This window comes from Drosophila suzukii, chromosome 2L (genome assembly GCF_043229965.1).
Source record: "Drosophila suzukii chromosome 2L, CBGP_Dsuzu_IsoJpt1.0, whole genome shotgun sequence".
Lineage (NCBI taxonomy): Eukaryota > Metazoa > Arthropoda > Insecta > Diptera > Drosophilidae > Drosophila > Drosophila suzukii.
In genome coordinates, this window is record NC_092080.1 from 17,600,151 (window position 1) to 17,625,558 (window position 25,408).

General features: G+C 38.9%; 1 protein-coding gene across 7 annotated transcripts in view; it reads right to left on the reverse strand.

Annotated features, from left to right (window-relative positions):
• The window catches only part of RapGAP1 (Rap GTPase activating protein 1), an 88,762-nt gene that overhangs the window by 20,769 nt on the left and 42,585 nt on the right, over positions 1 to 25,408 (reverse strand). For 6 of the 7 annotated variants that reach the window (XM_036812790.3, XM_065862836.2, XM_065862833.2 and 3 more), the window contains one exon: positions 21,027 to 21,222. In XM_036812790.3, coding sequence (XP_036668685.3) covers positions 21,027 to 21,222 — 196 coding nt within the window. Of the gene's footprint in view, positions 1 to 12,459; positions 12,987 to 21,026; positions 21,223 to 25,408 lie in introns of those variants that run through there. The other variant, XM_036812803.3, reaches the window with a different exon arrangement.

Below are 25,408 nucleotides of genomic sequence, written 5' to 3' on the forward strand. Positions count from 1 at the left end.
AACCCATGACCTAACCCAAGCTGGAATACAAGTAAACCATTCGAAATCCCCTTGAACAAATGATGATGATCATTTGCAAACAGTGCCAAATGTGCGATAAAGTGGGAGTGGAGTAGAGTGGTAGGTGCGAGTAGATAGGGACATGTTCGTGCCTGGACAACATGCTTCATTAGAAATGTTACATGTGTAGGCACCCATGAAGCCCCTGCCCTCACCGTTCTGTTCTCCGCATTGCATTTAGAGCATTGGCAAAGGATTACGCAAATGGCACCTCTGTCCCCCTGGAGTCCCCTTAAAACCCCCTGCGGACGCCCCTTTTTGGACCGCATTCAAGCCTGAAATTGTTCGCATGGCGAATGGCTCGTTGCATTTAAATATTAATAAACATGGCGTGCCAAGCTGAGAGCGCCGAATGCCGCGTTCCAAATGCGAGCACAGCTTTTTTCTTGTTTTTTTTTTTTTCTGGGCATACGTGACTTCCATGAGTCAACCAAACCGGAGGAGTCAGCCTCCCTATGTAAGTGCTCTGAACTTTGGCCAAAAAAGCGTTACCGAGTCGTCGGGCAACGAAAAATATTTGCCAGTGCCTCGTTTTCCCTGGAGCTGCCAAAGGCGCACCTTTTTTGCTGCTGCCGCCCATTTACCACTATATAGCATATAGCAATCCCCCCTGGTTATAGCCACCATACCATCCCCACCCCTTCATTCCATTCACACAGTTCTTGTTTCGCCTCGTTTTGCGGCTTGTGGCTTGTGTTTCCATGTCATAAGCGAGTTGCCTACATATTAAATCATCATAGAGCCACGGCAAAAACGGGTAAACAGCAAAAGGGTTGAGTTGGAGATTCGATGGTGGGCAGTATCCCCATATCATTCCCCATAAGCCCCCTTTTGGGACAGGCGCCGGCTGAAAACTACAATAAGCATATGTAGGAACGCCCAAATGCAAAACTAACAGCGACAACAACCAGAATTAGCCATGTCAAGGGAGCAAAAACAGCTAAATACATTCAAGAATGACTAGACAGTATACAAGTTTAAAGTTAAACGCTATTGTAAATACCCTATTAATTATAAACTTAAATATGATACAAAGATTACACGGATCTTATACCTTTTAATAGCAATTTCCACGTGGATATCCCATAAATCAAGCATAAGCAAACCCATATTTATCATTAAAAGGGTAGGAAGAGACATTCCTACCTTTAAAAATAACTAATTTTAAGAGCTCCTCTCAACATTTCCGTTAGGGCACAACCCCGGACAGAACCGACTTGGCAACCGATCCAACCATTGTCTATCCGATATGACATCATGCCAGCTCAGACGGCGATCTGTTGAGCCAAATGAAAGGAGACAAAGACAGGGCCAAATAAATATAAAGAGGAAAAGAAAAGGAAAAAAGACGTAAACAGAAGACTGACCATTTGACGGCTCGTTTGAGTTGGCCCAAGGAGCTCAGCGTTTTCCCCCCGCCACAAATCATCATCATCGTCAGCTGCTGGAAATTTATAGGCAGCGACAGCGAATACAATTGGCCACAAAACGATCGAAGTTGACATTTAAATGTTTTATAATAAATGTCATTTGACAGCTGACAGAATGGGCAAACAGGAAAAAAGGAAGCGAAGGCTTTCACCTGGTGATTTTGACCATTTAAGGATTGGTTTTTATTTATTTTTTGGATGGCTGCTGTGGTTCAGGGAATTGCGCAATCTGCACGGGAAGCTGTTCCAGCTCAAGAGCAAATTTTTTTCTGGCTTTTACGACTGCCTCATTTGTTTTAGGTTTACAGCCCATTTGACCTTTAGTTCTTGTTTGCCGTCTGTAGTTGTTGGTCTATAATCCGTCAAGCAAACAAAAACATATAATTCTTTTACGGTTTTGGGTCTTGTTTTGTTTTCGGTTTATTTTTATTTTTTTTGTGACTGCGGCTAATAATCTTGTCAAACGAAGTGACACTAGTTCTGGTTATTAGCCCCTAAAATAATCTGGTTTCGGGAGGTGTGTCTCCCTTTTTGTCGGCGACAAAAATCAATAATGAATTTTTATCATATGCAAATAGACGAACAAAGGCAATTTGGCCCAGCTTATCGCTTATCTAATGCCTGAAATTCTGATATTTATTCACTAGGGGTGATGTGGAAAATTTTCTAGAGCATTGAGGGCTATTCTGTATGAACTGATAATATTGTGGGTTAAATGCATTCAAACGAAGTTCTAAATAAACAGTCGTAAAATTGGGAATGAACGTAAACAAAAGATAATTATTAAATAAATTCAACAAATTAAAACTAAAAACAAGTATTTTCCCTAGATGGGTAGTTTATTTTGTACTACAATCAATTAATATAAGTGGTCTTAAGACTGTAAAATATAGACTTTTAGACTTTTTCCACCTCTCTACATAACTGCCTCATTAATTTGCAAAGCTGTTTGCCAAAGCCACTTCGACGTGACCAGCCTCACATTCTTGAGAATATATACAAACGATCGTAAATAAAATTGTATGGCCGTACCTGGCGCTGGTATTCAGATGTCCCCCATAAACATTTCAGAAAAATATACATTTTACGAGCCGAACAAAAAAAGTCAACCATAAACAATTAACTAAAAAAAAGTGTAGAGAAAAAACGAGTGAGAGAAGTCAGAAATTAAAGCGTGTGACATGGTGTAATGAGGACTTATGAAAGGTGACCAGAGGGCTGCTTAAACTGCGATCCCGAACGTGACATCAGCACATGGCTCGAAACCCCGAGAAATTCAGGTAGGACAGGGAATAAAACCTCGGTACACAATTCGTGGAAGGGCTACAGAAATATATTTATTTATTTTCGGGAAGGAGGCAACGAGACGAGACGCCTGTCATTAGGTGGCAGGCGCCAGGGACAGGAAACTGAATTAGTGCCACCTACGCGCAGTTGCCACGCCCACAGCGCCCACACGAGTCCTCCTCCGCAGGATGTAAATTGACTTCACTGCCGCACCACATAAAAAAAAGGAAAATAAAATTGGAAAGAGAAAAAATCCATGGCAAAGTCAGCTCAAAGGCAATTTGCGGCAATTAAAGATACATTCGTATCTGTGTGTGCGACGCAAAATTGCCCGTCCATTAGCAAAACGTTGATTTTGTGTTATTTTACTCAATTTACTTGCCATTGACATTTGAACTTGGCTGGCTTTGATTAAAATAGACCAAAGAGAGTGTGTGTGAATAGAAATAGCAATAGAAATCACAAAAGATTTATTGAAATTAGTCGAATACAAAAGAACTAGGAATGTTGAATAGATAGTTTGTATCCGTAGTATTGATTCGGAATTTATGGGACATTGGTGGGAAATTTATTGGTTCTTGGGCATGATGACTCAAGTCGCCACTCTTGGTCTTTTGATTTCGTGCATTTTTTGATACTTTTCCGAATGACTCAACTCACGAATGCCTGTATCAATTAAGAGAAACACAATGTCTAGACTGGCAGAGCGAGCATGAAGGATAATCGAGGTTTCAATTTACAATCCATATCAACAAGAGTTCGATTTCTAAGGAAATTGTATGTTGCACTAGGAGAAAAACTATTGAACATATTTTATTTTCTGTTTAACATTAACTAGATGGCATTTCTATTAGTTCATCAGTCAGATAAATCTGTAATATTTAAATCTATTGACATGTTTAGGTTTTTTTCAAGTCAATCTGTGGAATACTGAACATATTTCTCTGGATCAATGATACACATTTTTTCCAGTGATTTTCGCAGCTGAAACCTTATTGCACCCAAAGGCCACTTGGGTGGGTGGTTGTGGTTCCATCGCGATCGGGTGACTCTGCGAGTGCCATTGTGACGGGTCCGCAAAACTGCTGCTCAGACACACCTTGCACACGAAATTGCGGCAAACAATGACGCCAGCAATGCCTCGTAATTAGCCACGTTTGACTTTTCGTTGAGCAACAATGCAAACTAAAGCAGCAGAAAAAATATTTTTTTTCGCCTTTCAAATGGTAAGTGAATAAAAATTGTAAAATTGATCTGAAACCGGTTTTCATTTTCCTCCCCACAGCCACATGTCCATCAAGAGCTTTGCTAATTGACCTCTGAAAATTGAATCTGCGGTCGGTTTCCAATCCAATCTCTTGGCCAGTTAACTGAAATTGATTTTGATTTTGTTTTGCTTTTCGCCTCGCTCCTAATTAAAATGAAAGTTTTGCCGGGCATAGTGAAATTGTTGCAAAAAATAACATAGAGGAATGAATGATTGATTCAGAAAATATCCGAGCCAATTGGCAATGCAATTCCAGCAATTGCAAATGTCATAGAAAGCAATCGAGTCAGTGAGCGCCAGTCGACAGGCAAATTGAAATAATTGCCAAGACAGAGAGTGAGATAAATTTCCCGGGGCGAATTTGAAAAATATGTTAGAAGAAATCTAGCTGAGAACCAATTAAAATGAATTTGAAAGTGACACAAGTCGGTCAAAGAAAGTGTATCGGTTATTTTCTTTGAGTAAAAAATTTCGAAAGATTTTCAAGAAAACTCAACTTATAAATGCCTCGATCTTTAAACAACAATTTTAAATGACGAAACCTCTATTTATAAACGCGGCTTCAACGAAAAAGACTCAGCCTTAATTAAGTATTATGTATGCATATTTCTAAAATTATATCCTGACTAATGGCAACACAAATCAATGATTAAATTAAAATTGTTTTTGAGTTTTAGATACTAATTAGTGATTACACACATTATTGTTTTTCAATCCCATCTCAGCTGCCTACAGTTTGACAGCCACTGGGCAATTTATGATTACATAAGCGGGCTCCGTCAACAGCTAGTTTGAACGGCAAATAACAAACTAAAGCCAAATAAACTTGTTCGTTTAACACGAGAACTGTGAAATCAACTACGAGTAAAAATTGTTTGTAAATAAAACTCGTTTAGCCCGAACAAAAAAAAAGGTAAAAGAAACCTGTACTTAGATGGCATGTAAATTTTTTAATGGCACAAGTTTTTCATTAAAGACATATCTACTTTTTAAATGGTGAGGTAATAAAAGGAATAAGTTTATAACTTGGCATGCGTAGAGTGTTGAAGCTGGCACACAGCTGAAATATCGAACAACTTAATGCAAATTGTGTAAGAAAAAGTAGGAATTTAACTAGTTTACTTTGTCTGAGGATGGGAATTAAACACTGAGAAAAAATACAAACGTATTTAAATGAACTAAATATAATGATGTGATTTTTGTAAATCTCTATTGTTCTTTGTAAAGTATTAAGTAGCCAATAAAAGAAAACAAACAAGAGATGGTAATTCGAAACTGGTAATGACACATTTCTTTTTCCTCCGTGCTCAGCACATAAATCAGCTGCCCCAAGTACAGCAAACGTCATGACCATATGCTGAACCAATTCCGATTCCCACTTGCATTTCAACTGCGACGACAGACGAAGAATCGAGAGGCCCTCAGAACTCAAAGTGAGGGGGAGTGGCAGTAAAATGAAGCGACCTGGAGCAAAACACTTGCAGCTGTTCCCGATCCACTGTGGCTGCAATGGGGCACTTCGACTAGAACCACCAGACCTGTCAGTTGGCATCTGGTATGAAAGCTTTTCTGGGTCACCAACGCATTGAAAACAAACAAACGAACAAACGATGCTGCTTATGGCAACTTTTCACTTCTCCTACCCAGCAGAAACAAAGACAACAAAGCGTGGCATGAAGACAACAGCCGCAAAATGATTCTCCAGCCATCTCATCTCGGCCAGTTGGGGATAAGAATCTCGCTTTGGCTATACGGCAGGCATCAAATGCAGCATGGGCCTGCATATCTCGGCTTTGCCATCTAGGCCCGGCGAACGTGGCGTATGCGCAATATGGCCCACAAAGTGAGGATGGTGAAAGAGCAACGAAGATGGGATACCCCTTACTGCAATATTGAATAATAATTTATTTTAAAAAATCTTTATCCGAAGATAACACTCATATTAGAAGAAATCTATGTATATATGTATAAAACTCCCTTTAATATTTTTTAAGAATCAATGCATATCTAAAACCAGAAAACTTAGAGCATCAAAACATTTCCAAACTGCTAGGAACTATATATTTACCCAACTATATATTTGTTACTCCAAAGAACCTTAACTAAAATGGGGTATCTAGAAAATGGCAAACTTGAGCGTGCAATGCCTTGGGGGCCTCAGAGCTGTGCCTGCGATGATTATGATATGCATAAATCACCGGCTCATATAGAGAGATGCAGGGAAATGGAGAAAGAGTGGAGAGTTCAAAGACCGCCAGTTGGCTAATAGATTTTGCTGTCGAGTTCTTGGCGGCCAAATCGCCGTTGCTTGAAAAATTAAAATTCCTCGGGCCGTGTGTGCGAATGTGACCCAAATTGCTTTTTAGACGCTGCCGCCAATTAGCGAAACAGTTGCATTTAGCCAAATGTATCTAATCATGACAAATTAAATTGTGCAAATAATCGAATCGGGAGACGACGAACGGAGCCAAGCGCCGCCAATTATGTTAATTGATAGTAAAAGTCAAGTTGCAGTCTCAAGTCTCGGTCACAACCTCAGATGGCGTTCGCATCTGTATCTCTAGCTAATTAAAAGCGATCTCAAAATGCAAAATGTTGCAATTAGTTTGTCAACAAACGGACGCGACAAGGTTTCCACTTCGGGCCGAGGAATTTCGTTTCGTTTTTTGCCCGCACTTTTGGAAAATCCGAGCCTACTGGCGTCTGTTGGCTCAGCTGCTGCAATTTGGGCCAACACAGAGGGGGGGATGTGCTAAATTTGCACATGTTTAACCAAAACTTAGAGTCGGATAACAGATATGCAAATACTTGCCATAAATGGAAAGACGGGGAATGTGTATAAATAAAAGTAAAATGAACAAATGCGAACAAGAGAAGTGCAAACACAAGGGCTTCGAAGACAGTTGGGAAAGTTTAGATATACGGTATGTACCTCTGATAATTTACCCCTTACCTAATCAAAGGCCCCGGTCCTCAATGGCAGGGAAATGAAGTAATCAATGGGCAATGATAAGATAAGATAGTCCATATGCAATGTGGATATGAATTCTTGTAATTTACATGTTTGTAAAGGGGGTTTCTTCTAAAGTACGTAAATACCAAGTATAGTTATCGACTTAATAAAGTTTATTGAACTTTGGTGAAGTACAAAAATATGTTCTAGTAGCTTAAGAGATTTATTTACGTTTTCTTTGATAATTTATATCTTAAAATACTTTTTTCAAGCAGAAATAATGCTTCTAATTAACTCTGCTTCTGTTTTGGCCCAAATGAAATTTATTTATTTGGCAAGGCAATTTTTCAGCCACAAAAACTGGCCACTAAAATTGATCTGCCTCATATAATTTAAGTTCCACTTGCATTTTTCACTCTCCGCCAGAGTCTTGTCAGAATGTCAGCCAATATAAATGGCCTCCAGTCTATAGACCATACCATGTGGCCATAAATCGAGCCATCTAGCCTGTCTGCTCCACTATGCCAAGCTCCACTGTTTGTACTTTTTTTATTCGGTTTTTCTGCGTTTTCTGTTTGCTTGGTTCTATTTCGAATGGCTGCCTCGCGTATTATTCTTTTTTATTATATGTTTTCAATTTGGGTCAATAACATTTGGCAACTTCAGTGCGTCGCCAACAAGAAGCAACAAGAAAAAAGGCGCCAAGTTCGCCGATCGGAGGCCAAAACGAACATACAATGGCTGCCAAAGTTAATTGCAATAAAATCGCAACAATGGCAACTATTTTTCATTAATTACAAATTGAAATGAGCGCGAGCAATTTTCACAAATTTGCCATTAAAAAATCGTTTCTCGTTTGAGTTGAGCCGCTTCTATGGAAACGATTTGTTTTGTTTAGTCTGGGAAACAAATAAAGCGAAAGCGATTAAAATCTTTGTGTGTGTATACATTCATTAATCGAATCAAATAGTTTGCATATAGAAAATAAAGTGAAAATCTGGGCGACATAATAAAAGTATTAACAGAATATTAAGTCGAAATATCTGGGCTTATTTATGACCGTCCATAATGAAAAGTGAAACAACTTTTACTTTTGCTTGGGGTGGGCAAACAAAAGATATAGCGATTCAAAGGCTGACAGATTCTTTTGAGAGAAACTTTTGGGAGAAATATTTCATAATTTCCAGCTGTAAAAAGGTGTGGGCCTGGGGCATGGTATATATCTCTCGACTAGAACCGATTTCGCCATATAACCACTTTATTTGTCAACAGTTGACATCGACTGTCGCAATTTTGTCAGCTTTCAATTTGTCAAGATTTTTCTTATTTTTTTAGAAGGTGGAAGAGTGGATGTTTGTCTGCGATGGCCCTCAAAAAAAAAGAAAAAACAAACCAGGCAGCTGCCAAAAAGTGTTTTCATGTATAAACACGAAAATTGTTTAATCATTAAAGAAAAGAAACACAAATAATATGCGACCTTATCTTCAGTTTAAATTTGTAAGTCCAAAAAAAGACAACGCTTTATATTGCAGGCAAATAAAGACCGACGAAGACCTTTAAAATCTTATCTCTTTCCGAGCGATAAATGAAAAAGATAAAGATATGTGGTGTGGAAATGGGAGTGGGGTAAAAGATAGCTCACTGAAAACTGTGTTAAGGTAGCTAATAAGCTAGTGTCAATGTTTGGCCAAAGCTTCCATTTCTGTAACCGCAAATACACAGAATTGTCTCCATTGTCTCCCCCTCAACGCAATTTCATATTTTCATTTATATTTATTCATCTTTTTTTCGTCGCTTTTACCACTGCCATCAGCAGCAGGTACAACAAAAACAATGCAGGCAAGTCAATGTCGTCAACACAACTTTTAACATTACACAATAACAACAGCAGCAGCAAAAACCAAAACAACAATTGTTGGCTAGGTTTTTCATGCTTTTTAATGCCGCATTGTCATCACATTTGTTGCCATTACTTAGATATGTGTATATATATGCTTATGTACATATGGGGATCCTATATATGGTATTGTATGTACAGAGCCCACAATTGTTGCCAATGTGAATGGGTTGAAAATGGGGGGTGTTGCAGAAGACAGGCGATAAAAATGGAGAAACACGTGTGTGGGGAGGCTAAGAAAATAATGAAGTATACTGGTAACGCTTTAAGGAGAAATTCCATGGTACATTATAATAAAATGTAAAGGTCTAGAGGTCTTGACGGAAATAGTATGGTTATAAATTACAGTAAATATTACATCTTTAAATGTAATACTAGAAATTATGTTTACTATTTATTATACAATCGTTTTCCTATTTATCACACTTTGTAAAACAAGTTTATTATATTCTACAGTAAACAGTAAGCAATCTATTTATGTTTTCTTTTCCTACCTCCCATAACAAGATCTTTGTTGATATCTACCCTCGAACAATTTCTCGGAAGGCCCTATCGATAGCTACTTTCTCTCCGCTTCTTGGGCTTGTTTACCACTCATTGATCTATCAGTTGCAGACTTATCTGGTGTATAGGATCTCAGGCACTACCTGCTCTTATCGGCTTCTCTTTCTCCTGCTGTAGAGCATTCGTTGTAGAGTTGCCTCGTGTGGGTTTTCCTGTGTCTGGAGTTCCCCTACTCGATTTGGCCGCCTTCTTCCTACTTTTCTCCCTCTTGTGTGGGCATTGTTGTCTGCTTTTAATCAGACTGAGGCATGGCATAATCATCATCATCGTTCTCCTCCCAACATCATCATTATTGTCAAAGAGAAACATAAATTATTATTTTATGTTTTTTTTTGCAAAATGCAAAATGCAAAATGGATATCCGGTGCTGGTCGTTCCCAGAAGGAAGTACGCAGTGGCTTTAACAATTGACTAACTGAACGATTGACTAAATGACGCAGAACCACGGGCCATGAATCAGAAAAAAAATATAAACGGCCAGACAGAAAAGGAGTCTTTTCATTAGCAGTTCTCTGCCCCCCCCTTGAGTTCTCCTCTTTTAACCCATTAATCGTCGGCCATTATGCAAGACACGCGCCTCCAGCGCGACTGCAATCCATATGCATTATTTCAGTGGTATATGGTATATACCACCTATAAGAAGAGGGGGTCCAGGGGGAATTACGAGGTACAGGAGACGCCAGCACCTCTGCACCGATCGTTAGTTACATGCTGGCCATTTAAGGGCAGACAGTCTTCGAGTGGCGACAAAAAGCGAAAGCGTTTCCGAGAGACCTTGAGGCGGTTTCTTCAACTCGTTCTCGGTTTCAGAATTCTCCCACCCCTTGTATCTCCTGTATATGTGTACGGCTATCTTGAAGTGCGCACCCAGCAGGAGGTTTTTGGAGGTAGGAGAAAAACGCAGTCCTCTCTAAACCACTTCAAGTGGTTTGCTCTATTCAGAATTAGCCAGGGAAACCTTGACATCAAACGCAGCGAGAAATTTCCCCCAGTTGATGTGTAGGCATTGAAAGTATCTGGCAGATACACGAAGGGATAGCACATGTGGAATGCTTACGAAATCGAAATCGAGGGAGACACAAAAGTATCTGCTAAGCGAGCAGCGAAAGTTTGTGGCTTTTTGTTTTCAACCTCATCATCTGTATCATCAGCAGACTGAATGGGGCCTCAAAGATAATTTTTGTTTAAATATATGTGCACAGAAAACAAAAATGTGTGATGATTAATTCGATGATTTTTAGCTTGAAATCTGTACACCGCCTTGTGATTGTAATATCTATGATGTATTCTTTACCAGGAAAAGAATATTCATTATAAATTTGGTTTCTGTAGCCCCACTCCTTTGGGCAATGCGTTGTTTCTTCTAGTTTCATCCGGCAGTTTTATATTAATAGCTCTTCAAACTGCATTTGGCTTAGTGTATACGAAATTCCCAAGCAAACAGCCGCAAATAAAATGACTTAAATGCGGATAAAATAGCAAGAGACAAAGGAATGCACAAGGTGGCGATAACAATTTTGGGAATTGGGGAATTCGAATGGAGAACGAGGCTAAAAACCTCAATTGGAGCGTGCGATCTATCTGTGTGTTTGGCGAAAGTTGTGCAAGCCAAAAGTATCTCTTAGATACATTTACAGATACAAAGCGACTGGTAGAGAAGCTCGGGTAGAAGTAAAAGTGCGTAGGTAAAAGCTTCGAGCGGAGAATGCGGCTAATGGGCATAATGATGATGAATGCAATCACAATCTCAATCACAACCAACAACCCAATCATCGTCATCATAATCATGAGTCGAGTTCCCTAGACTCCGAACCAAAAAACTCGACTCCGCTTTCGCTGCGGCGGCGGCTGTGTTGAGTGATTTATACGAAATGTGTCAACTCTGGCTGTCTTTTGTGTCCGTCTCTCTTCCCCCTCCAATTTCTAGTTGATTTTCCAATCGACCAACAAATTGCCTCCAAAGATTCTTGACTTTCTAGGTAGTCCACCAACAATTTGTAGGCACTGTCTTGCGACATAAAAATTACACAGCATCAGTCAACATGTGTGTTATCAGTGAGGCGTTCATGGAGTTGTTGCCTCTGACTTTATTTAAATTAAGCAACTTAAAAGCATACACTCTCACAGGGAACAAGTCATGTGTGAAAAGCCGCTGAGTAACATTTTTATGGAAATTACACTAAAATGAGCGTTTTTCATTCATTTTGTTTGGTATTATAGCCAGCCATATTCGGTGGCGGTTGATAAGGCATCCAGAACGATTCGGGGACAGAGGGCAACATGGCTTCATGGGGCTGTTCAAGAGCCATTATCGGGGGTATTAAAAATGCGGTATTAAAGTGGAGGATGAGGCAGCCAGTGGCTCGCAAACTGTATATAAAGATCAGGTATTGTAAAAAATTGAGCAATAAGTAAGGCTTTTGCTCGGAAAATATTACTTTGTTAAAAATACATTTAATACCTTCCTTATTAGCCTGTAAAAATGTAGTGGAATTTCATCCAGTAATTTAACAATTCAAGTCAAGCTTCACATATGGAAGATAAACAAATCAAAACCAGTAGATAAATATTTCCGTTGATGCTGTATTTATTTAATTAATTAGATATTCTGGTATGACAACTTTTAAGGTTGGGTCACTTATCCAAAGCTAACCTAATCAGCTTATATAACCAGAAAACCAATACAATATTCATCATCATCAATTGCTCTCAAAACTCTAAATCCAGCTGCATTTTAACACCCACACTTTGCAATTGCTCTCAAAAAGTGCAACAACGTGTTTGTGACTAACCGCAAACAAAGCCAAAAAGGGACAAACAACCGCGGACAACAACGAACAACATCAATTACATCAAACGCCCAAATTGCATTTAATTAATGGAAATGTATCCCAAACGTAGTGCCCCACGTTCTTGTTGTTGTTGTCAAAACAGAATCGAAATTGGAATTGGAAATGGGATCGGGTAAGAGATATAGTATAGTGTATCAGCCCACACATACCTCGCGATTGTTGTTGTTGTTATTGTTGTTGATGTGGTGGTTGTTGTTGTGTTGTTGCTGCTGCTGCTGATGAGCGTTGTTGTTACTGTTGCTATTGTGGTGATGGTTGTTGTTGGTGTTGCTGCTGCTGCTGCCGATTGAACCCGATATACGCGATCCGGGGGAATCGCGCCATCTCAATACCCCCATGACTGCCTGACGCACCCAACGTCTTTCGGCGCCTTCGCTGTAAAATGCCACCGTTGTTGTTGCTGCTGCGCTTGTTGCTGCTGCAGTTGTTGTTGTTGTTGCTGTATCTATTGGCCTACGACTGCATTGGTAGCCGACTAAGCCAATCTTCTAAGCCAAAATATGGATATACTCCTTTGAAATGGCTGCTGGTACTCAGATTGCAATTGCAGTTGCTGTTTATGCAACTATTTGCCAAAATGCATATCTTATCCTCTAGGAATTCGCCTGTTTTGGTTTAAATAGGTCTTTAAAATATATTTTTTTCAGTGATCTAGGTTTCTAAAGCTTTTAAAATCTTTTTCTACTGATATTGCAGTAGATACTTTGACTTATTTTAGTTAACCTCTTGAAGGGTTTATTTTCCTTTAGTGGGCGTGCTTAGATCAAATTACTATTTTTCCTTGATGCTGATGCTGCAATTGCACTTCTTGCTTCGTTGCTTTACAAACTCGGCTTAGAACTGCTTTATCCGTACCTCTTGTAGGGTGTTTTTTCGCTAGTGGGCGTTCTTGGGCCTTAAGATTATTCTGTGGTAATTGCTATAATTTTTGCTGACTTTTTCCTTTGGGGTGTTTTGCTCACACAAAAAAACAACGATTTTTTTTCATAAATATCTCTTTTTTACGAGTTTTTTAACCCGTTTGACAGGTTTTTTTTGCGCTTTCGTTCGGTGACTGTCAAACTGCGGCTTATATGCAAATATTGGGGCTTTCAAATTTTCGGCCAACCAATTTCTAGGCAAATAATTTCACTCGGATCGGCTCATGCATATAGATGAGAGTATATATAGTAAGATTTTTGATGCGTGTTTTATTTTCGTAGATGCACCGCACAGACACACACCGCAACACGCATATTTACACCGCTGCAGTTTGGTTTATTGCACTCACAAAATCGGTTTTCGGTTGTTGTTGGGTTTTATTTCGGTTTCGACATGGAGAAACCGAGAAAAAAAGAGCAGAATCTGCCGCTTCTTCTTTTAAAAATAACTCAAAATGCGTGTGCCCCTCGGTAGTTGTTTTTGTTTTGAATTCGTAACGAACGAAACACACGAGCGCGAAAAAGAGGGCGAGATTTTCGAATTCAAACCGGCTCAAACGTCTGGTTGCGGCAACGGAAAAACGGCAACTGAAAAATATTCAATGTTGTTCACTGTCGCTGCCGAACCGCTGCCTGCGTCAGTGCTCTGCCAAGGCACAGTGGGACAGAATAATAATATGTTGGCTGAAAGTCTTGCATATCTTACCCCAAGTAGATAGGCTGTGAAACCCTTAATGGGATAAAATAGAAAGTGGATCCAGCGCAAGGCTAGAACTTAATTCATACCTTTTCGTTTTGTAAAATGACTAGTAACATATTTTATCAAAAATTTAACCAACTAAAAGATCTTATTAAGTATCTACATTGATTAAGAAACTGGATTTCAAAGGAGGCACTAAAATGTTGTATCTCAAATGAGAACTCAAATATTATGATAAATAAATGTTATATCATTGATGAATTATTAATTAACAAAGAAACATAAATACTTATTTTTAACCCATATTCCAATACACTGTCCCACTGTGCGACGGCGAGAGCTCACGAAATGCACTAAATAATACCAAAGCCTGGCGTTCAATTGGAGCTGTGTGTGTTAGAGCGAGAGCGCTCTATAACCACAAAAAAACAAAGAGAGAGCGCATGCGTGGGAGCTGAGAGGGCGCCAATTTTGAATAGAGTGTTTATTTAATAGCTTGTTAACAAACATGAAATTTAAAAAATAGCTATAAATAACAAATTTCAACCTTTGGATAAAATTATATATCTGATTTTTTGTGTGGTTTCCGAGTCGTAATTTTTTTTATCCAACGACTTTTTAAAACTTTAACTAAATCAAATATAAAATTTATTCAGCTTTTTTCTCATCAGGCGAGAATCATTTTAAATTCCTTATAGTTACTAATTAAAAGAATTTTTTAATCAGAAAAGTAGAAAGTATTGTTGTACATTCATAACAAAATAACTCACACAAAACACCACAGATAATGGGTAATCAAATATTTTTTTATGCAAACAATGTATACAAAATTTCTAGAATATTTTGAAATATTCCATTTCGTGGGTATTTTTCTTGTTTTGTTAAAAAAAAACATGGCTGTACATTCATAACAAATAACTTACACGTCACATCAACACAACACATTTGTTGGTAAATAAAATATTTTTTATTTTAAAATATTTTGAATTCTTAAGTATTGTAGGCATTATCTCAGAAAAATGAAAATGAATTTGAGTAACAGCTCATTAAATGATTAAGTTCAAGTTCTGAGAAACCAACGAAAACATTACATATTTTGTTAAAGATTACATTTTTTCGAATAATAATATAGCTTGTTCCAGTAAATAAAAAGTGCACATAAACAAAGCCAATTTATGATTGCTTCTAAACTGACCTTGACATTCAGACTTTAAATCTATCGTGCTATATACTAAATTTAGTACGATATGGCATAAAGTCCATCAAGGCGAACAATCAACACGTCTGTTTATAAACAAAATGTGACCAGAAAAGAAGTGAAAGAAGAATAAAAACTATTTTTGACTTTGTTAGGAAATGCGGTGCAGATAAAACAAGTTGGGAAGATTGTCGATAAAACTGGTAGATAAAAAACAAGAAGTTTAGAGCCATAAGTTTAAATCTTAAAGAGGGGTTTGATAGCGTAGTTTTAGTAAAGATACAGATTTTTTGCAGTTGATTAAACATATGTTTTGACAAACGAATATTTTTGAGATCAGAATACAATTAAAATATAAATAGAATAGATATCTAGATACATTGTGATTAAATAATTTCTATCACATTTGTAGCGCATATGGAAGCCTCGTTTAATAAACACATATCTGCACAAATAGATGGATATTAACTTTGAAAGATGGATAGACAGAAAGATAGATCGCTGGCTTCCAGAGCGCTTCTCATGGTTAATTGGTTATGCTGAGCCCGCATCTGAGATCCACCGGGGAGCTTTAAATTTCATGTGAAAGAGTTTTAAGTTGAGGTTTGCCCGGTTTTATTTTTTTTTACTTTATTTTTGTGGTTGCTGCCGCTGTCAGCTGGCAATCAACAGCGAAGTCAGCGAGGCAGCAACAAGGTAAACATCAGAGACGGCGGAAAATGGGGGAAAGGAGTGGGTATCCAAGGGTATGGATGGGTGTGGACGGGCGAAGGGGGCCATGTGGGTGGATGACACAGCCCTAGGTTAATGTCAGAGATCCGCCAAAAAAGAAAGAAGGCACGCCAAAGGAAAATATTTTAAAGTTGCATTGTTCGCCAAAGGAGGGAAGGCCATAGAAGAGGAAATTAAAAAGCCACGAATGAGTAACGGAAAGATTTCCACATGGCAAAGTTGAAGAGTGGCAGATATATAGTAAGCGGGGAAAGATAGAGAGGCCGCATGCAACAAGCGGAAAATAATTATAAATTTTAAGTGCCACGGTGCACAGGAGGGATAGGGACGCGTAGATAGATTCGGAGTATCTTTTCGGATTGCTTGGTTTTTTTTGGGATAATTTACAGGCCCGCGGTACGGATACGTGTAGGTAGATGATGGCGATAAGGCATCGCACATTTCTGACTTAGAATTCATACGTGAGTGAGTGTGTCGCCCTCTCTGTCTTTTTCTACACTTGAAACAATTTTTGGTACGGAAAGTGCACCTTATGTAAAGTGTGTTACTGATTGACCCTCCAAAATTTAAGTAAAAGTCCCGTATAGATTCAAGATTTCTAAGCCGGGTTCTATGGCTTTAACGACACATAAGTTAAAATGAGGCTAGGAACCAAATTTGAACGATCATAATACCCTCCTAATATTCTTGACACACATAGTGATCAATATGGTATCTTCCCAAAAACCCCACAAGTCTTAAATTAAATGTAGCCCATCTCTTTCAATTAGTTTTCTATAGTTTTTTAGTTCAGTCGGTGAAGTAGTTTTCGTTCTGACAATTTAGCGATCTATTTTGTTCAATGTATATCGAATATTCTATAAAATGTCTCCATTTAATCTAATTTTAAATGACTTCCTCATGAATTTTTCCTCAGTGCACCTGGTCTTTCCTTTGTCGTTTCTGAATGCAGCTCATTTTCATGGCGCTGGCTGTGGGAGTAGGTTGCTGCGGTCTCCGGGCCTTTCCTCCGTTTTGGGCCAGGTTTGCGGGCACCTCTAGCCGGCGAAAGAGACAGCAATTGTGTGTAAGAAAGAGAGCGACATACAGTCGGAGACGGAGATGGAGACTTTGTCGTTGCGGCTGACGACCATCGCAATTAACAACTTCAACGTTCGTTGCATTCGCTGGGAGTCAAGTCCAATGCGTTCGCCAGTGACTGCTCAACTGTGAGGAGGAGCAGCGGAGAATCGGAGAATCGGGGAATCGGGGAATCGGCGGGGTAATGAGAAGGGAAGTGGGTGGAGTGAGAAGAGGCGGGCAGACAAATTGCACTCGGCGAGCACCACAAACTGAGACAAAGACATAAGAGACTTCTAATGTGTGTGCGGCTAAAAAACGAGGGGAATGGGGCAAAAACACCGAAGCCACAGTCCGTGAAAAATATGCAAGAAAAAGTCCAAAGCAACCGAAATGAAATGGCCAAAGTATATTTTTATAATGGGAAAGGAAAGGAAGGGAATTGGGGGAGAAAAGCGAGAGGAGCGGTGGTCGGGCATAAATTTCCAGCGAATCTTAGATGGTTGAGGGTTCTCCTCCATAAAACAAAAGGCCCCAGATTTCCGGCTTCATGGGAATGCAGCAAAAGGTGGAAAAAGCCGCTTACAAAAAGCTGGCCAAAAATGGTGCACCAACAAAATAAGAATGATTTCTCTCTACATGAGTAACCTTGAAACCCTAATATCTTCTGTGCTGTATGAATAACGTTTATATTTATCTGGCAATATACAAAAAATGTATTTTTCATTAAAAAATATGTTGTTTTGAAACTTTCTGATAATTGATTGACTCATTTTTTAAAAAACCAGTAGCCTTAAAGATATATGGAACATGCTATCTCGATATTTTTTTCTTAGCTACAGCTTGAAAACAAGTCAAAAACAAGTATTTTTATGATTTAAAAATAGTAAAAATAATTAGCACAAATTGTTTTTTTATTTTATCTGACATTATTTCCTGTGTAGAATGCTGCCAACCCGAAAACACTGCTGTTTGGGCAGCTTAATTAGCTGCTGAGGATAGTGAATGCTATGTAGAGGGTTGGAAAAAGGAACCGGACGGAATTTAAACATACCCAAGCAAACCTTTATTAGCCCCAAAGTATGCAGTGGGAAAAAACGTGCGAGAAACTATGCAATAGGGTGAATATATGCCCGGGGAATAAAAATAAAATAGAGAAAAAGTGTTGGGGAAGCAGGAAAACCGTACACAACGGCATCCAAAGTGTGGAAAACTCTAGGGGAAAACTCTCGTACAGTTAGGAATGCTTTTTCTCACCGGCACGTGTCCAAATGTCACAGTTTGACGGTCACTGTATAGCCTTCAACCAAATTCAATTTTCCCAACTCGAGCAAACATAATTTTCATCCACAGTCTGAGAGTCAACCCAGTTTTGCCTCAAGATGTTAGACGAGACTTTTTGCCAGACTCCCTATTGCTTTTTCCCCCTTTATTTTACTTGTACCCAAGGAAAGCCGGCATAAAAGGCACTCGAATGTGGATGAGAAGGCTGCATCTTGAGAAAATATGGCATAGGCTTTCAAGGAGGAGATGAGGGATGCGGGCTACGGATTGCACTTTGCTGCACTGTAAAACCCACTTGTGGATAAAGGGGAAGGCTGTGTTGCCTTTTGATATAGAAAAGTTTGCCTCCGAAATTGTTGCGAAAACTAAATTAAAATGTGAAAGGGCTTTGGAACTTGCATGCCGAGCAAACGGGTGGGCTACGAAAAAAAAAACAAGGAAGATTGAGAAAATGCCAAACAGGAAGCGATATAACTCTTAAGGAAGGCCAAGTGGATTATGCTCCAGAAATTCGACAACAAATTAAACTAGATTTTTGTAGTTTAAGTTTTATGTGGGGTTTCTGTAGGTTTTTAAGGCCACCAAATTTTAAGGCAAATAAAAAATGGCAATGTTGAATTAGGGAATGATTTAAGTTCTAGAATGTGATGCTTTTGTTTTGCTGGATTGTATTTCAAGGGTAAATAAGTTTATTATTCACAGTATTCACAGTTTGATTTAAATGGATGTTTAACTTTAAATAAATAAAATTTAGAGAAAAAGTTTGTTATTTAAGAAATATTTGTTGTTAATCACTAGAAACTTTTTTCCTTAACATTTTTCTTCTTATAATTTTGCGAGAGTTAAGTCGTTAAAAATGATTTGAGCTAAAAAGTTTCAATGTTTTTGAATAAAGGTGCCATGTGTTATTCTTCTTCCAGAAATGTTAAAATTTTCTCTGCCGCTGCTCTGCCACTGTTAGAAAACGTGCAAGTGTTTCAGTCGACTTCCGCAAGAGGTCGCTTTTAATTTCTGAGAAATTTTAAAATATGGCTTGTGTCTAGACTAAATTCGAATGGTCTGGCAGCACGGATACTTTTAATTTGCTAGTGGCAACGCTGTACATTTAAAATTAAAATTCTAAGAAAAATAAGGTTTGAGTCCAGACTTTTGAAAATCTTCCATTAGTTCCGATAATAAACACAAAAGAGCGCCACTTGTATGCACGCCTCACATATAATCGGCTAGGTGCCGCTAGTAAAAGCGACCTCTAGCGGACTAGAGACAAACATTTAAAATTCTAGTACGGGAAACAATCGCTACGTGGCGCCACTGCGAGACTCGATGCTAAGAAAGCTGTTAAAAGTATATATATTTATTTTTTAAAGCAAAGAAATTGCCATTTTTTAGTGAAACGATATAACCATGTGTGAAAGTTTTTTTAAATTGGTTAATATTAATATTTTGCTATATTTATCTTTCAGCTCTGGTGCCTGAAGAAAAAACATAATTTTCAAAATAAAATGCCTTAAAAGTGTCGTCGTCTTGGCAAACCCTTCAGGAAAATTCAATACACCTTAACGATCTATTCTTTAAAATTCAGCCAATAAATTTGGCAATAAAGTAGAGGAGCCACACCTGACAGCTGCCAAAAACTTCAAAGACCGCAGCTGAATCGTAAAATTTGACATCAAACCAACCCAACCAACCACTTAATCCCTGGCAGCACACTCCCGCACCCATAAGAATTAACCCATGACTGCCGAACAATTTGCCTATTAAACCAGGAGACGGAACCCAAAAAAAAAAAGACCGACCACAACAAAGCGCAGATTATGTCAAATTATACAGATGTTTTGGAAAGGTAATATCATTGGGGGTTTTTGCTTTTTTTTCCTTGAGGGGGATGGTGGAATAGGACTCCTCATATGAGGTATTGTTGTTGGTGGCTCTTTGTTTCGATCTAGGTTCGCCCACCATTTCGCTGTCTTTATCCCATTCCCCATTCCGCATTCATTGTTCCATTGGCAATTTTTATGGCTTGGCAGCAGTAAAATGGAAGTTTTACTACTAAGAGTGGGGGAAATGTGGTAGGTATATTGCAACTGCAAGTTGGATTTTTATGGGTCAGTTCATCACACACATTCTTAGATTAGTGGAGCATATGCCCGGGGACAAGGCGAAACCAAATGGGCCGATGACCCAGCTATTGGACAATTGCCAGCCCATTGTCGTAGGTCAGAAGGTGGTTTATCTTGATACTGTGTGGTAGGGGTGGTCTATTCTGGAGGGTATACTGAAAGGTAACTTTAAGGTTTAAGGGAATTAATAAGAGCATGAATTTAACTTGATTTTATTAGTGGTCGTTCTATATTTTCTTAACTTATTTTTTCGCTGGGACTTGTATCATAATAATTACTTTAGGAACATAAGATCAGTAACTGCTATATTATGATGAAATCTCTGGGGTTTGTATCGTAATATTTCCTTTAGAAACTTAAGATCAGATATTACCTGCTATATGATGTTGACATCTTTGTGGGGTTAGTACCTATGTGTATAATTTAGGAACTTAAGATCAGTAACTATTCTGTTAAATGATTTTATAGTTTCAAGAGTTTGTACCATTAAAATTACTTTTGGAAATTAAAATCAACTATTAAATCTATAAGATGATTAAATCTCTTGGGCTTGTATCATAATATTTACTTAAGGAACTCACAAACTACTATGTGATGTCCCCAAGCGTCGAAATTACTAATTATACACCCTAAAGTCTTATAAAACCCCCTAAGAAACCTGCAAAATGATAAGGGTTCCGCTCGGGTGACCATCTTTACCCACCTGAGAGAAGTAAGCGGGCAGGACGCAGCGCTGGTCATCGAGTCGCGAGCACTGCACACGCTCGAGCAGCTCGAAGAGATCCTGGGTGGCGGTGGCTCCGCGCAGGCGTTCCGGACTGTGGGTGACGCTGCCACTTCCACTTCCTCCGCCCGGCGGTTGCTGCTTCTGTGTGTTGGCCATAAAGGCATGCTGACGTCTGCAATGAAAAGACAGGAAACGGGTTAACAAAAAATACACGGCACGCAAAGAGTCAATCACTGGAGTGGCCGAGTTGGCACAGCTGAGCTTCAGATTCGCGAACATGCAATCTCTTCATGCTTCGAAGACAGGAGACTTGGACCTCCTTCGTTCGATTCACTGAGCAAACACTCAAGTGCCACACAGGGGTTAACCTCTGGTCTACGCAAAGGGGTTCACAATTGGGTTTTTTCTGCCCGCCAATTTATGGGAACAAGAACAAGATCGAAAGTGCCACTACAATGCTCAAGACTTCCGGTTTTCAAGAGCTCATTGAGGTATTCTCAAAGAACTATCGATAGTTTCGTAAGAAGAACGTTTAGAAGATGAAAGAAAAATCACTTCATAGTCAAAAGTCAGTGTTGAGAGAATAATAAAAACAATTATAGAGAATATTATTTTACGGAATTACCTACAAAATGAATTAATATTTTTTTAAAATTGTTATAAAAATAAAAATCAAGATTTTTCCGAACGCTTTGAATAACTTTCACTTAATACAACTCCTTTTCCTATATTTTTTCGCATTTCCCATTGCTTTGCCAGCTTTTCTTTCTTAGAACCGCTCGTCTGAAAGTCAAGAACTCTCTACACATCCTGAAGCCTTTTCCTTGGCTCTTCGAACATTTTCGAGCTGCTCTCACGCACTCGCAAAGAATTATGAGTGGCCACTTGAACATATTTCTGAGTTCATATTTTTTTCTCGAGTTTATTGTCACTAGCGCATATTTTTTTGTGTTCAGTCTGCTCTTGCTTTTTTGAGAAGTTTATGTTGACATACAAACGACGAACGCCTCGAAATGAACACATAAAACTTAAAGGAGGATGTTTACTCTGTTGCTCTTGTTGTTGTTGTTGTAGTTGTGCAATGTCCTTTGACGTTGCTGTTGCAGCTGCTCCCTTGCTCCTCTGCTCCACATTTTTGGAAATGGTAGAAATAGCTGAGAGAAGAATCTCCTGGCTCACTCGCATCTCTGTTTATTTTTACCAGGAGGAGGAGTTCGCTGCCTGTCACTCGTAAATTAACACCTACCCATTCCCTTTGCCAGCCAAATGGAGCTCGCATATGAAATGATGACAGTTATGGGAAAAGGATATCAAAAACACGACTGTGATGAGCCTGATTGAAGATGGAGAGCTCGACTTCTCAGAATGCCTCGGCGTGTTGATAGCTTGGATAGTTCTGAAGTGTGCGAGCAAAGTGGCGGTGAAAGTAAAATTCCGTGGTAATTGGAGATGTTTCGAGGAAGGGGTGAAGCCAACAGATGCGGAGTTAATAAAGTTTAAAACTATAAAAGGTAATTTCATGTACACGGCTTATTATATATTTTAGTACAAATTCTCAGTAGATATTTAATAAAAAGTCGCTCAAATTTATTGCACAATTTAACGAAAACAGTTTTATAAAAAATGTTACATCAACCGTAAAACTCACTTAACCTTCACCCAGTTTCCCACCGAACTTAACCCATTTTCAAGGCAATAAAATCCCATCTATCAATGGCTTTTCACTGCTCTCCATCCATGTACATTTAATAAATCAAATGATATGTTTTCTCTCATATTTCAATAGCTTTACAAGCTGTGCAACATGCATTCACCGATTTTACAACTATTTTTGTCATAGCTCGTTTGAATTACGGGACGAAAGCAATTTTATAGCATTTTTATGACAATTTTTCACATGAATTGTTCGACAAATGGCAATGAAATCAAATCGCTAACTGAAGAGCGATGGAGGGTGGGTGAAACCGAGGATGCGGATTGCAGAAGTCAACTGCAAAAATGGCCCAACAATAGGGCCAGTGATGATGTGATGCGAACAGGGTTTTAACCTACAGTTATTATGAAATCTGATGCACATGGAGGTTTTCTTTCTGCAGAACAGAACAGTAAAAAATAACAGAGAAAAACACCCACCAAACAGACGTTTCCTGTGCTGCGGTTACGCCTGCGCTGAAAAACCTTTTCATTTAGCTACCTCATTATATGCACCCACCCACATAATTAAAACGCATTACAGGCAAACAAAAAGCGTTAATTCTGGAGGGGCGGCATCTTCTAGGGCTTTTTCGGAAATGTTCATTAAATGCAAATTTATGGGCACCACCCACCGAAACCCCCTACTTTCAGGTTCTTTACTCTCATTTGGCATGCGCAGCGCATTGCGCGTGTTAAAAGTTTAGCCGCAAAATGTGGAAAAATAAAACGTGGGGAGGGGTTTTGGGTGGTTCGGTGAAGAAAAACAATTACCACGACGAGACCTCGAGAAGAGAACAAAGCCAGGCGGTGTTGACAGCGAAAGATAGATGGCTTCAAAAATCCAAGAGGAAAGGGTCCTAAGCCTATGCGGCGTATAGAGTTATATTCACAAAAGTTTTGGGTTAATATATTCCCAAAGAGGTTGTGGCGGTTGTTCTACGTGGGAAAAACACTTGGCTGAGCTGGAAACTAAAAATCCCAAAAGAAACACAGGAAGAGAATGGAAGAGAACACCTTGCTGTCGGCAATGGGAAATGTCATTCTGTGGCAAGTCAAGTTCTTTTTACAATTGTTTTTGGCCATTCCCCAGGCGCTAATTTAAAAACGTTTTTCCAAAGATATTTTCCCATTCTCTCAATGTGTGTGTGTGTTTGCCATATTTGCCAGTGAGAAATTACAGGAAATGTCCTGTCCAACGTCAAGGAAATCAAGTCCCAAAGGACAAAAGTACACACACACACACACACACTGGGACATTCATGCATTTCACAGCTAATAATGGGTCAGGCAAACTGGAAACTAGAGCACTCACAGATAGCATCGCAGTTGGAGAAAAGCGGGGAAATGGCCGGGAGAAAGGGAGAAAAGGAGAAAGGCAGGGAGCGATGCACTCGCTCCGATAAGCGGACAGGCGACATGTCAAAGGATACTCGCATGGCACCAAAAAGTCAAAGTTAGGTCCTCTAAGGGGTCGTTGTACTGGTCAGGGGAGAATAAGGGCAGCACCCTGTAATTAATACTATCCCGAAATATCCTGTTCCCTTGGAGATTTCTCTAGAAACCAAGTGAAAATGGGCAGTGAATTAATTAATTAATTTGGACATCAAAAGGGTAAGAAATTAAAAGAGTTTATAAATAATTGGGAAGAATCATGAAAAAAGAAATTTACCTGAAATCTTTTAATAACTTGTACTTAAGTTTTAAGCAGGGATCGCATCCTTTTCACTTAAATAATCATTACCATTTTTTTTTAATTCAAAAAAGTTTTGTTTTAATTGTAATGTTGATCAAAATGATAATTGTTACATACGGTCCTTGGTTTAAAATATAATTATAGAACAATACATTTTTAAGTTTCTGAAGTTTTAAGTTAACTAAAATCTTCTAAGAGCTTTAACTTAATTTTTAAACAGGAATCGTATCCTTTCACTCAAATAAAAATACATATTTTTTTAGAGCTCAAAAAATACATGTTTTAAATGTAATGTTGCTTTAATCAAAACGATATTTATTTTATGAGGTCTCTGGTTTAAAATATCATTATAGAATAGTACAGTTTTAAGTTTCTGATTCTTCAAGGTAAACTCCTTTTCGCACATATGATTAATGGCTGCCAAACATTGCAAAGTAACCGCTGAGAAAATAGCCACGGAAATGAATGGTGGAGGGGGTAAGGACTTAGGGAAATGGAAAATCTGCATTTCCAGGGATGGCCACACCCCGTTTTCTTCGCCTGGCCAGCGGTTCCTCCCCTGCTCATTTTCACATTATCCCGAATGTCGCGACTTCCGCGCCTCGTGAATTGTCATTAAAATTAGTTCCAAGACAGCCGCTGAGATCCAAGCGAAAAGGATTCGCACAAGTTTTTCTCATTTCCGCTGCCGGGTGGAAAACTTGCCTCTGCCCAGTTTCCTTTTGTCTGTTGGAAAAGAGAAAATCCCGATAAAAGGGGGTTGTGCAAGGCGCACATAAAAAAGGAACCCGTTTCCTCTTTCGTTCAACCTCATAAATGCAACACGTTCCAGACACTCGAAGACTCCTATAAAAATGATATCCTTTTCTTATCCTGGTACAGCCAAACCTTTCTAGTTTCAGCTCATTTCCCATTTTTTCTTACCTGAGCTGGTCTCATAAATTAGCCACAAATTTGCCGGAAAAGTTTC